Below are 13,542 nucleotides of genomic sequence, written 5' to 3' on the forward strand. Positions count from 1 at the left end.
AAGATGTAAAGATGTGTGTCCGATGATGGATTATGGCATAAGGCATAGGGACTCTGAAAGAGTAACAGACGAACATATGGTTTGTTTTGTGAGCTTTTGGTTGAAACTAGGTAAGGATATGTTATCTTTTTTGGTGGAATAGCTGCAGCATTATTGAAGTTGTGGAGCATTGTTGTGGTTGTGAGATATATGTTCTATGCAGGTTTGCTCTGCTGCTGGTTCTGTCCTGGGACCCTGTGGTTGTTGATTTGAAGTTAATGGTTGTTTTAGATACAGTGTCAGTAGTATGGGGAAACAGTATGAGATCTTCTCTAGTCACTGGTTTTGTTGTTGCTCATGTTGGTCAATGTGACCTCTGTACCTCAGCTGTAATCGAATCCATCACACAAACAAACACTCACACACACACACACACATTGATTGACATTTGGCTGTGCAGTGCAGCGTGTGTGTTCCCTTAATCTAGAAATCAAACTCTAATGATGTAACTCACTTATGTCTAATTCAGTCTGTGCAGCTTGTTTTACAGTATCAAATACATCTAGATGTCTCATCTACATCCAGACTAATTCAGGGCAGGACGGCCGGACTCTTGAGAGAAATGTCTCTGATGATTAGTTTATTTTACTCTTTTGAAAAATCCTCCTTATTGATCTATTTGTTTCTCTCTGTTTTGCTTTAGGCCACAACTGTCTGGGTCCCTGGATGGTGTAGACCCATCAGTGTTCTTCATTGAAGGAAGCCTCTGAAGAAGTCTGCTGTTTGGGACAGAGCCAATGACCTGCAGGCTGAAGGCAGCGTAGGAGAAGACCACAGAGACTTGATTAAAATGGGGTAAGTTAAGACAGCCGCAGGATGTAACTGGCTGTGATCAGAAGATCTGGTTCAGAACCTGATCACTGGAATATGATGCTTGAACCTCCCCAGAGTCAAAGAGGAAGACTCACCCAGCAACACACTTACCTATGCTAGCACGCACACACATACTCATCGACTGTATGTTTGAAATTATTTTCCTGTTTACATTTCATTTTCAAAGCACAAAACCACGCTTACAATAACTATGTGAAAGACATGGAAGGTTCTTCTTGACCTGACATTGTAATGGTATGCGATACAGTTGAGTGCATTTGGGGGAATGATTTCAGTCATCGTTCAGTACTTCCAAGAATATAACCATCATTTAACCTGGTCCTCTCCAGACTAGGTGCTCTTTCATGTTTACAGGAGGCCACCTCTCTGCACTGAGCATCAGTGAGGCTGATTTACTATGGAGTCAGTAGAAATGAAATATCTCCTGGTTAGTGCTCCTGACAGTAGACCCTTATAAAGCCTGCCTGAGAATGTTCCTTTAGATGTACAGTAATTCAATCAAGACGAAAGGGGGAAAGCATCTGCCTGCCTGTCACTGTTTCAGAGACAGAGGGGCTCGTAGACACAGAGGAGTGAGGAGCGTGCTCATTAGACAAGCGCTCCTAATGCAAATCAACTCCTGTTTATTCACGTCAGCACTTTTTTTCCCATGTAGAAGCTCTATAGAAAAACACAATTTGGAACACGTTCAAAAGTGTATTCCCAAGAATGATTGACAACCTACTCGCCCACAGTACGGGCTGAAAGGATTCACTTGTCTGCATACATTTAGATCCAGAGATAAATAACCAAGTCTTTGTTTTTGCACGCAGCTCATTCAATTGCAGCTAACAAATTAGATTGGAGGACGGCGGCTGTTTTCTGAGGAGGCGGTTTTTAATTAAACCTGAATAACTTTTTTCTTTTTCTTTTTTTTACCTTCAGCATGTGAGGAATATTGATACATTTATTATCTCCCATCACAGAGTTATTGTTGCCTGTGGCACCGTAAAGCCACTAAGAGGGGCATTTGTAAGTAAAGCTGATCTTATTGTGTTCATCTACTGTATGCATCATTCAGGGATGACTCAGGGATGTTGCTCTGTTTCATAACTCCTGCCTTTTTGACCCTGATATGTGCTGAAGATTAGGGATGGGTATATGGCTGGCCCGCAGCCATACCGTTGGTACTAATTACAGAGAGGGAGGTAAGTCCTCTTAGCCGCGCTCCCCGCTAATCCTCAACTCCTCTCTGATTAGCAGAATGAGCGCCGAAGGCTAACGGCAAAGTGGCAGTCTTTATTACTGTCCGCTCAGCTCAACGTTTTTCTGCCTCTCGTTTTTCATGGTCTCGAGCAAGGGAAATAATCCCTTCTTTTATTCATGGAGCAGAGCCATTTTTAGAAAATTAATGCGATTATTCAAGTTAAGGAACCGCGCATCAGGGACAATGTAATTCTGCGGAGCCGTGGTTATCCAATAGCTGAGGACCTTGCACTGTCCCCGTGGCCCATTGTCATATCTCTGACTGATTGTCACATGGCCAAAGCTAGGGTACCATGTTTCCCTGTAGGTCAACTACCATACTAAGGTTCAAATGATATTGAAAAGGTATTAACATCTCAGAGCATGTTTGTTTCAAATGCCTTTATCTTTTCTAACGTTGCCTCATTGGCCCTCACTGTCCGTCCTTCAGATAACATTTTTGTCTATTATCAGCTGTGAATAGTTGACATTTACAACATTTTCATGCACTTAATGGCATGTTTGTGAGTGTCTGTGTGTGTGTGTGTGTGTGTGTGTGTGTGTGTGTGTGTGTCTGAAGTGCTCATGCTTCAGCCTTCCTGCTCATGCCTTCATGTGCTGTCACCCGCAGGGCCAGCGTCCCGGCGCCTCTCTCTGAAGGATGGTGGCTCAGACTGCAGCCATGCCAGACGTGAAGGCCCCGCAATGTGAGTACTCTTCTGCCGGCTCGCCTGCTGGCTGCACCATGGACCTGGAGCCATGCTTCACCGACCTGCCTGCCCCCCTCTCCCGCTTCCCTGGCCACAGTGCACCACCCTACCCCGGCATGCAGGGGGTGCCCAGCCCATGCCCTGTCACGCCTAGGTGTAACAGCAGTGCCCTGCTCACCAACCTGGGGCTGAGGTACTGCTCCACCAGCAGTATGCAGCACCAACCCAGGCACCCTGAGGCCAGGCTGGGGTCTGACCCTGGGCCCTGTGCCAACACAGGCAGCAGTAGCAGGCTGTACCGCAGCATGGAGAACCTCAACTGGAACAACGCCATGTCTGAGCCAGGCCTCTACGCGCTCAGCGGCGCCCCCTACAGGAGCGTGGACAGTGAGTTTATCTTCCGCTGCACGGCCACCAGCCATTGGTATGACGGGCCCCCAGAGGGGCCCCAGGTGTACGGCATGGTGTCCTCCCCGGAGAGCCTGGCCTTCTACCCCCGTCGTGGGCTGGTGAGGAAGGACCTGCCCCTTTTCCCTCAGTGGCTATTCCCCGGCGTGGACGAGTGGGGCGTGAACGCCAACGCCAGGAAGGGCCTGAGGGAGAAACTCCGCCTCCAAAGTGCGCGTGCAGCCGAGCCCCTAAAACCCCTGCGACCTCAGGTGACCCCGGGCACCCCGTCTGTCTTGCTAGGGTCATCTGAGAGAGAGGCGTCCCCCCACCTCTACCCGGCCGGGGGGAGACACCTGTGTGCCCGCCGCATCACCAGCCCAGAGGAGATCAAGCAGGAGGTCATGAGGCGCCTGCAGCTCCGCCGCCAGAACAGCACCCCCAACCTGGCTCTCCACGCCTCCACGGCCTCCCCGGAGACCCCGGAGACCCCGGGCATGGCCAAGTCCTACACAATGGAGTCCATCACTGGGAACGGCTCTGAGCCGACAGTGGAACGCAAGAGGCCCCCCATTGGCCGCCTGCACATCCCTACCTTTGAGGAGTTTAAGAGGATGAGGCAAAGAGAGATCGGGCAGAGTCAGGGTAGCATTGATGGAGAATCGCTCTCAAAAGAGCCTGGGCCTGGCAGCCAGAGCCCAGCCAGAGACTGGACAGGCAGTGAGAGCATTCTGACTGACAGCACCCCTGAGGAGCCCCCCTGTCACACGGACGTCAGAGAGGGGAGAGTGGTGGAGCTCACAACCAGAACTCGGAGTACATCCTCCCCTATATGCATAGGCCCCACTGCCCGTTCTCCCCTCCAGCCCCTGGCCAGCTCCAGCTCCAGCTCCAGCTCCAGCTCCAGCTCCAGCTCTGCCCCAGACAGGGCGACAGAGGAGGAGACCAGGCCCAGTGCGAGTGTGGTGGACACAGCAGTGGCTGTCCCCTTCCCTCCCCGCAGGGAGAGCAATGAAGGCCCCTCCAGCTGCTGCCCTGCCCTCCTCCTGGACGGCACAGACCTCTCCAGCTACGGAGCCAAGATCTACAAGATGAAGGACGGCCTCATCGGCTCGGCCCTGGACCTCTTCAAAAAGGGGTGAGTAAATGTTTTTATTTTTGTGTTGGGGTATTTTTGTTAATACTAAACTGTGTCCCTGCAGAAGAGGTTTTCCTATCCAGTTTTGCTCATTATGCTGCTTTATTGCTTTGTAGAAGGCTTACTTGATAAGAGTCAAAGAAAAATAATGAAAAAAAAAATAATGAAATTCAGTTGGACCTCAGCCATGTGAAGAAATCATATACAAGAAAAGAAAAGACAAGAATTGAGTTGAAAATAACACCTATTTGTTTACTGGTTGGACACTGTGTGGGTTTAATTTAAGACGACTATACACCATTCTGCCGAAGAAAGCTTGTTTTCAGATCTATTAATGCTCTTTGATGGTGAAATTGGATCTCATGGTGGGCGCTGCGGCAGTTTTCTGCAGGGGCGACATTAGCGTTTGTGTTGGTATTGATTTATCTCAGCTTCTTCTAACAGCTGTTAGAGCTAACAGGGTTGGCCATCAGAGTGTTGCTGTAGCTGTGCCAGTGTCTCAAGTCTGACACGTCTCCATAGGCTCACATGATGGTAGTGGATTGGATTGGCACTTCAGCCTGGCACCCCCTCCTCCCCCACGCTCCTTCTCTCACTGACAGCTGTGGTGGGCATACTGTTTGCTAAACAGATGGAGAGTTCAGTCTGGCGTGGTCGAGCAAATCAAGGAGCAGGACGCAGAGTCTGTTTTGGCGGCCATCATAGGCCATTATCTGGCACCCTTCCAAGTCCCACAGGCATGCACACACACACACACACACACACACACACACACACAAGCACACTGAGCAGAGAAGACTTATAGGACTATAAGTTGTGGCTGGTGACAATGAAAGGATCGCCTTGTGTACTTATGTTTCTTCTGTCAGACATGCCTCTCTCCCTCCCAGTCAAGATCCACTCCACCTCATACCTTTGTCTGTAGTCTGCAGTGCTAGTAGTGGTGATGGACGTTGAGGACTGAGCTGTGTGAAACCAGGAGAGATGTGTGTCTTCTCCAGACAGGAAAGCTATATGATTTTCTAGTTTCTCATCCCCGCAGAATGTCAAGTCCAGAATTTATGAGAGCTTTTCAACAAGGATTAATATTCCATATTGCTTGTACTAATACTATATTTCCCTGCTCTGATACATTATATATACGTTATGGATTTTTATTTGACCTCCGATAGCTTCCAGCTTATTGAATATTTAAGTAGCATAGAGTTGATTATTACTTAATTAATTAATTAATCTAATGCTATGCATATGCACCCAGGGCCTGGTTCTAAGGATTTAAGATTCTACAAAACAAGTGTCTCTCTTGTTCATGCTCCATGTGACCCTACTAGGCTGTGGCTATCGAACTGTGCAAGTCTGATGGGTCTTTCACAAGGCAATTACAATCCTATTGTCTTTTATTGCACAGACTGTACCATACAATGGAACAGGAATCTCTTCTGTTAACAGGGCTCTTATGTGAGCTTTCTTTTAGTTTCCTGTATTTCTGCAAATGTGAATAAAAGAAATAAAAGATGTATTGCATTGTCTGCATTAGAGCGACATACACATAATATTGCTATGGCTATATACAAATGTCAATGTCACATTCTATTACAGGGATGTGATGCATCATACACGGTCATGTGCTAATAAATTAAGTTTCAGTTTATTGCCTCATGAATCATCCCGAATGACAGGTAATATCTTCAAGGAAAGGCTTTCTTTATGACAGTTGTTCCAACTAGAAACATTATGGCTGTTTTATTGCTGCTTTGAAAAGGAGCAAACTAATTATTTCTGCATCCTTGCCCCTGGCATTTTTTTTTCTTTTTTTGGGGGGGGGTCTTTGTTGTTTAAGAACCACCAGTTTGGTAATTGTGTCAGGGTTAGTTGGTGGTGTTACACTGGTGTGTGTGTGTGTGTGTGTGTGTGAGAGAGAGAGAGAGAGTGTGTGAAGGTGGTGCAGTCAGATGTTCTGACACGTCAGCAGGATCTCAGGATTATTTCTATGTAATTGACATGGCAAGCTCAGCATTCACTGGTTTCTGGGAGGGCTTCAGACAGGAGAGAGTTGTGTAAGAGCTAATTAATTGAGACTTCATGCAAATTCACTAAGGAGATGCGTTATTTAATATGACAGGCTAAAGAGTGTTGCATTTTGGCAGGTCAAATGAGGCTAGACACAGAGGGTTTATCTGATAATATGAGGGGTTTTTGAGGGGTTTTATCTGATAATATGACAAGATAAAGCTAATACCTAAATACCAAATTATTATACTCTATACTGTAGATCCATAACAATTTACAAAAAATGATTAAGATCTTTAATTATAAATGGCGTTGGTAGAGTTTACATCCTTGGCCAACAGCAATTACTCTTACTCTTGCCTTACTTTAATATCAAGGTAGATATGATAACAAAAGATTTATGGTTTGTCTCCAACACACAGTATGTGCAGTGCAGTCTAGGCCAGTGTGATTACAGACAGCATCCTTGTGGCAGACTGGTGTGTGCTCATGTTCATTCAGAGCACAGTGTCGGTGCTCTATGCAGAGAGAGAGAGAGAGAGAGAGAGAGAGAGAGAGGCAGTGTGTCTGGGTGCACCCGGTCTACATGTGCTCAGAGCATAGCTGCCCAGCACACAAAGGAATGAGAGAGATGTACGATGCAGGCCCAGCCACACGGCCCCGTGTCCTGCCCTGTGGTCGAGGAGTGCAGGTGTTAATGTGAATTGATGTGTCTAATTAGCCCTACCTCTGAGCCCCTCTGCTGTGGTGTGGCCAAGACCCCCCTGCAGGGGTGGAAGGGAGGATGGGTTAGGAGAGAAAGGAGGGAGGGGAGATGCGGGGGAGGGGGGTGAAACTGAATGATACGGATGGTGGGAGGAGAGGAGAGAGGTGCCAGGAATCATAATTCTATCCTTGCCGTCTTCCCCCCTTCATCTCCCTCTCCCTCTCTCTCGATTTCTCTCTCTCTCCCCAGCTGCAGTGCAGAGATCGCTGCCGAGGCCCCCGTCAGGCTGTCAGGTGACCAGGACGACAGCGCTGACATCACTGCTCTGCCACTGGACTGTCAATCCTCCGCCGTCTCCATGACAACGACGGCCTGCGGAGCGGAGGCTTGCGACGAGCCTGCAGGAGGAGAGGAACTAGCAGAATGTGTAAGGATATCTCTCTCTGTCTCCTTCCCCCCTCCTTTTTTCATTTGCAGTTTGACCCTCTGTCTCTCTCTCTCTCTCTCTCTCTCTCTCTCTCTCTACCTCTCACTCACTCACCATGCTGAGGACAGCAGTTGGCTATAGAACACGCACATACACACACACAGGGGTATGTGAGGATGGCTGAGGCTGGAGGACTGCGCAGGCGGCTACACACACACACACACACACACACATCCACACGGGGGTCTTGTGATGAAACCCTGACAACCGCTAGCATGCAGCGCTCCTCACAGCTCAGCGTCTGAGAATGGGACTCAAACAGGATTAAATAGCAGGTTGATGGTGGTAACTGTGCTCCTCATTTCATCTCTTATGTTCTGCTCTGCTGGCTGTCCTCCGGTCTCGCTGCAGGAGACGCTAGCCGACTGCTGCTGCATTGTGTTAATTTGTGCTATAATCCGAGGCGTCTCTGCCGGGTTTGAGGGGCAGCATCGACAGGCTTGTTTGCTGTATGGCCGGCATGTGTTTTGTATGAGGAAGGATGCTGTAGGTGAGAAGGTATGCTAACATTGTGTGTTCCACCGTTGCTCGTGCAAATAGCTCAGTGTTGCATGCAGCAGCTTTAATGCATGTAGAATGCCGTAGCGCTTTCTCAGTCATGACCGCGATTCATTAATTCCCGCAACCTCGTCATTGATTATTCGGTACGACACCTGAGCCCTAAGTGTCTTATTTCCCGTCCTCTTATAGGATATGAGAACACACCCCTTTGCCCTTCAGTTTCACATGTTGTTTAATGTTGATCATTCATAGGTCTGGTAGCTAGCTGTTCATCACTAGGGATGCTAAGAACCAGGGAGCCTGGATAGAAGCATTTTTTTAAATAATCAATGACAATTATCAAGCATTGATCAGTCATTGTTAGCATTGCTAGTCAATTCCATTGGAGATCCATGATGGATAACAGATCTACATCTGCAGAGGTGAGGGGTCAGGTGTCACGGTGATGACCCTTTCACCTGCTCCATCGTTTAACGCTGAGGGCCATGATGTATGCAACAATGCTTGGAGAGCCACCAGTGGAAACCTTGCACCTAGTCTTAGTATTGTGCCATTATACGGTGGTTATGTGCTGGGAAATTCCAATGCTCGTCTTAAGCAAGGATAGACACAGCAAATAGCTTCAGTCATTTGAGGATTTTCTCCTATCTACAAGGCTTCGCCAGCAATGTCTCTGTGAGACTCTCAAGAACAAGAAGAAGGCCTACTGTAGAGTCAGTGTCTCAGCAATATTCACACCATCTCATTTGTCAGACCTACATGCTTCAGCAGGGATCAATATCCGTTGAGATTCAGCCCCTGATTACTCCATTACCAGGACTACTCTATCACAGTAGGCTGGCAAGACGTGTTCCACTCCCCCAAGGCCTGTACGCTTCCTATGGCCTCTCGCGTGGCGTTCTCCTTCTCCATCAATACTGGCAATTCTCTGATTGCTTTTCTCAGCCAACACCAGGTTGATGTGAGCGCTTGATTGACAGGTCTCTCTCTCTCTCTCTCTCTCTCTGTCCATTAAGCAGCAGCACTCTGGACTGGGCTGCAGGCGCTCCAGCTCGGACGCAGCCTATGAGCCGGCAGAGACGGTGAGGGCCCAGCGCGAGTGCCGCCTCCGGCCCCACTACAGCGACCCCATGCCCGCCGACGCCGCCAAGCGCAAACAGCTTGAAATGAAGATCGCTGCGGCCGCACGCCTCCACAGCCAGCGCAGGGACAGGGACAGCGGTAAGTGGAAACCGAACTTTATTGGGTATAAAAAAGGCCGATGTGATGAGCTTTTTGAGTGGCAGGGCAGGCCCTATTCTACGATTGTACAATGATGAGTATCCTGCATCCTTTTAATTAATGAGTGACACAAGCTCCACGTCTTGCTAGCCAATCCTGACAACACATCCTTCCACTAAACTACATAAAAAACTAAACTACATAAACAACAACTCATCATCCTACTGAAGACTGGAGTGGGATGGTGAGATGTTTATGTAGTTTAGTGGGAGGATGTGATGGGCAGTCTTAGTGATGGGCAGTCTTTCCAGGGACGTTATTTGGCATGTATCCCATGTAGTGCAGGCAGAGGCAGAGAGACACTAACAATAAGTCAGCTTTAACAAAACACAGCCATGAGCCTGACCTGAGGGGGTTCTGTCACAAATGTTATCACCCCCTATGACCTCACTGGCTGTGGAAAGTGCTGCCCTCAGCTTTACATTAGACTTCAATGCTGCAGTGTTGGAAGTTCTGCTATATAACAACTGCCTCCAGCTTCTATCTTTCCAAATCACTGCACTTGAATTTAGAGTCTCTGTTTTCCTCAGATGCTGTGCAGGCCGCTGAATCACTGTAACCTATCGCGTGCAGTTTTAAATGGCAACTTTCAGAGGCCTGCAAATAAACCCTGACATTTTAATATGGTCCTGTTTAAAAGAATATGAAAATTACAAGCCTCTGTGGTCTCCTTTCTCAAGGAGAGGTCTGTTGAACCTCTCTGATATAACAGAATATTGATGTTGCCTTTGAGTATTTCTGTGTGTTCACTCCTCAATTCCCTTGCCAACACCCTGCCCCCATCAAACAAGGAGGACATATGTTCTTCAATACGCCATATGTTAATGTTGACCCGTGCACTATTGACATACATAGTTGCCAGGACAAAGGTTAAACCTTGAGGTGGGATGATGATTGGGACGGGAGATAGTATTTTAAATATCTGTGTTCATTTTATCATTTTGACATGATACTAAATGTTTTAAATGTTCAAGTGCACGATAAAATGTAGACTAACTTTGGTGTGTGTGTGTGTGTGTGTGTCTGTGTGTGTGTGTGTGTGTGTGTCCACAGCACCTGCGACGGTCAGGGTGCGTTCTGAGCCCCGTGGGGAGGAGCGTGTCGGGGGCCTGGGCGTGACGCGCGCTGGGCAGCACCGCTGGAGCACCTTCAGCAGCCTGAGTGCTGACAGCGGTGTGGTCGGCCTGAGTGACGAGCGCGAGGAGGAGGAGGAGCCCCGCCGGCGCAGCGGAGGGACGGATGTGGAGCGGGTGGACAGTGGCATTGGGCCGGGCCTGGCCCGCGGCTGGAAGAGGCCCTCCGCCTCCCTCAGGGCCTGGGAGGCCCAGCGACCCTGCCCCGACTGTGGCCAGAGGGACGGGGTTGGGGCTCCCCGTGGGGAGGGCATGTGTGAACGCTGCTCCAAGCTACGCACCGAGCGTAAAGAGGCCATCCTGGAGTTCCTCAACACTGAGTCCAGCTACGGAGAGGACCTTCGCATCATCAAGGAGGAGTTCTACTGCCCCATGCAGAGCGCAGGGCTGCTCACCTCGGAACAGCTGACTGTGGTGTTCAGCAATGTTCAGGAGCTCATAGACGTCAACGACCGCTTCACTGAACACCTGCAGGACAGCATCGACCAGGCCTTCGACCAGGTGACACAGACAGACTACATTACTCATGTTATTCTATATCAGTGTCTGTGATTCATCAATATGTCATACTTCATATTTATTCATCATTCCACATGTTCATATTAACTCGTATAGTACAATATACAGTCAAGTAGGTACATAAATACTATTTGTTTCATTCAGTACAAAATACAGTGAGTGTGGTACACACAGTATCAAAATGTGGCCTTAGCATTGACTCTGTTGTTCCTCTGCAGGCGGATGAGGACCTGCTGACAGTGTGCATCGGGGAGATCTTCCTAGAGTTTGTCAACATGCTGCCTGCCTTCCAGACGTACTGTCTACAGCAGTCCACCTCAGTCAACATGCTCAACTCCCTGGAGAAGGAGAAAGAGCTGCTGAGGTAAAGGGTGAAAAGTAGCACTTGTGTTAGTAAAGGAACTTAGATGTTTTACTTTTCCATATTCATAGACAGGATGGAAGGAAATGAAATGGCTGTGGAAATACTTTTCCTCTGCACAGCATTCTCATAATTCCTGCCCTCTTATTGTGTTGGGAGTAGGGGAACAGTTGCTTTGAAACCTAAGGTGCGACTACACTGTGTTGTTCTTAATGGTAGAGACAGAAAGCTATCATTAATTCATAACTGGATCTATTTTGAGAAAAGTGCTGGAGTCATTACTATTTTTAGATCCAGCCACATCTCCAAATCAAACCGTTAGTTAACGTTACTCTCTCTTCCTGCCTCTCTCTCACTCCTCCTTTCCTCCTCTCCAAGGATCTTCCTGGACGTGTCCCAGAATGACAACACTGCCCTGCGGCGTATGAACCTGCGCTCGTTCCTCATGGCGCCCCTCCAGCGCGTCACCAAGTACCCTCTCCTGCTGAGCCGCATCAGCAAGGCCACTACGGAGTGCCACCCCGACCACGCCAGGCTGCGCGAGGCCAAGAGCCGCGTGGAGTCCCACCTGGAGCACATCAACATGAAGACCAAGCAGGAGGGCACCCTCACCTGGTCGCTGCGCTCCTTCCGCCGCGAGAGCCGCAAGAACCGCGAGGTCATCAACATCGAAATGAGGGAGATGTCGATGAAGACGGTGGGCTGGGCCAGGGAGAACACGCGCTTCGTCATGGAGGGGCCCCTACAGCTCTCCCAGCCGGCCGACGGCCAGTGGGTGAAGAAGGGGAGCAAGGCCCTCAAGTTCCAGAATGTCCAGAGCCTGCTGATGGTGCGCACACAGAGACCTGGGGAGGGGGCAGGACAGACGGACGGGGGGGCCAAGGGGGAGCTGCAGCAGCAGGAGCCCATGGACTGCGTGCGAGACGGTGTGCTGGTGCTCATCAAAGACAAGAGCAGCGGGAAGTTCACCGTGCTGCGAGAGCCCATCCACCTGGCCAACTGCGTGGTGTCAGTGGACCCTGACTGCGAGGACACCTTTGAGGTGCTGGACATCCGGCGGGAAGCCTTTGTTTTCCGGGCATCAGACAAATCGCGCACGCAGCAGTGGTTCCGTCAGATTAAGAGGTACACCCGTGACCTGGGGCCCTGGAGGAAGAGACGCAACGCGCTACCCAATATCATGATCAACACAAACCAGGGCCGGTCCTGAGACAGGGCCCTGAACCCTCCCTGGCCTGTCTGGCCGGACACTAGTGTAAATACACCTACTACTGCTCTAAGAACTGACCACGTTTCTGATTGGTGGACCTGGGGTTTCAGAGGTTGTAGGGAGGGGTCTGTCTGAGGCTTGTGACTGTCCAGAAGGATAGCACTTTTTTTCTACAAAACTGCAAGTGCGCCACACTGTCACAACATGGATGAAAATCAACCACTTGGATGACCAAAAAGGAGACTTGGTTGGGAACACTGTCGGCCTTGATTGTAAAAACCGTTTGCTCTTGAAGAAAGGGATACTGTTGGTGTTTTCAGTATTATGACGGGCTGTCTGTGTTGAACAGCATGATTGAACATGATTGCGGAAATCATGGTTTAAAAAGATACGTTGAAACTCTGTAATGTTGTAATGAAAATGCACAAATGAGTGGGGAAAACTACTGTTAATTATACAATGGGGACTTGGACCACAACTTAGCAAAGAAAACCTTTTTGTTTTTGTTTGTCTGACCAAGGTAAGCCACTGCCCTCTTCCTTCTTTGTTATTATTTTTCCCTGTCTTTTTCTGTAGCACTGTACTGTCCACTGCCAGGAAAGAAGACCAGGCAGTGTCCGTCAGGTTGACCCTAATAATAAATACAAATCACTGTGCTTGGGTCAAGTCACAATGCAGCAATAAACTCTGCCAACATGTCTAATTTATTTAGTTTTTTTAAAGATTGTGTCAAGCTAGGTGTGGGATAGTAACCTCTGTGACACAGATGAGCTACAGCTGAGCAAGACGGTGCTCTTCAACCCCAGGCCTGGGTCAGCCCCTGGGTCAGCCCCTGGGTCAGCCCCTGGGGGCATCGTCACCTGCTCTCTCAATGTCATTCAAACTCTCAAAGCATTTTACTCGTAACTGAGCATGGCCATAGTGGAGATGGAAAAACAGGCAACCAGGACTATGGTTATTTGAACTCTACTCAAATGTTCCTGTGATCCTGTGACTAGCAGA

The 13,542-nt window shown here is 48.9% G+C and overlaps 1 protein-coding gene across 1 annotated transcript; it reads left to right on the forward strand.

Moving 5' to 3' along the window:
* Positions 1-2,758: 2,758 nt before the first annotated feature.
* arhgef49 (Rho guanine nucleotide exchange factor 49) lies at positions 2,759-12,540 on the forward strand (the record flags this gene model as incomplete). The annotated part of the gene is made up of 6 exons (XM_083682601.1): positions 2,759-4,332; positions 7,298-7,475; positions 9,059-9,257; positions 10,371-10,951; positions 11,188-11,333; positions 11,709-12,540. 6 exons carry the CDS (start codon positions 2,759-2,761, stop codon positions 12,538-12,540), a joined length of 3,510 nt encoding a protein of 1,169 aa, XP_083538727.1.
* Positions 12,541-13,542: the final 1,002 nt, after the last annotated feature.

This window comes from Argentina silus (genome assembly GCF_951799395.1).
Source record: "Argentina silus genome assembly, chromosome: 12".
NCBI classification, from domain to species: domain Eukaryota; kingdom Metazoa; phylum Chordata; class Actinopteri; order Argentiniformes; family Argentinidae; genus Argentina; species Argentina silus.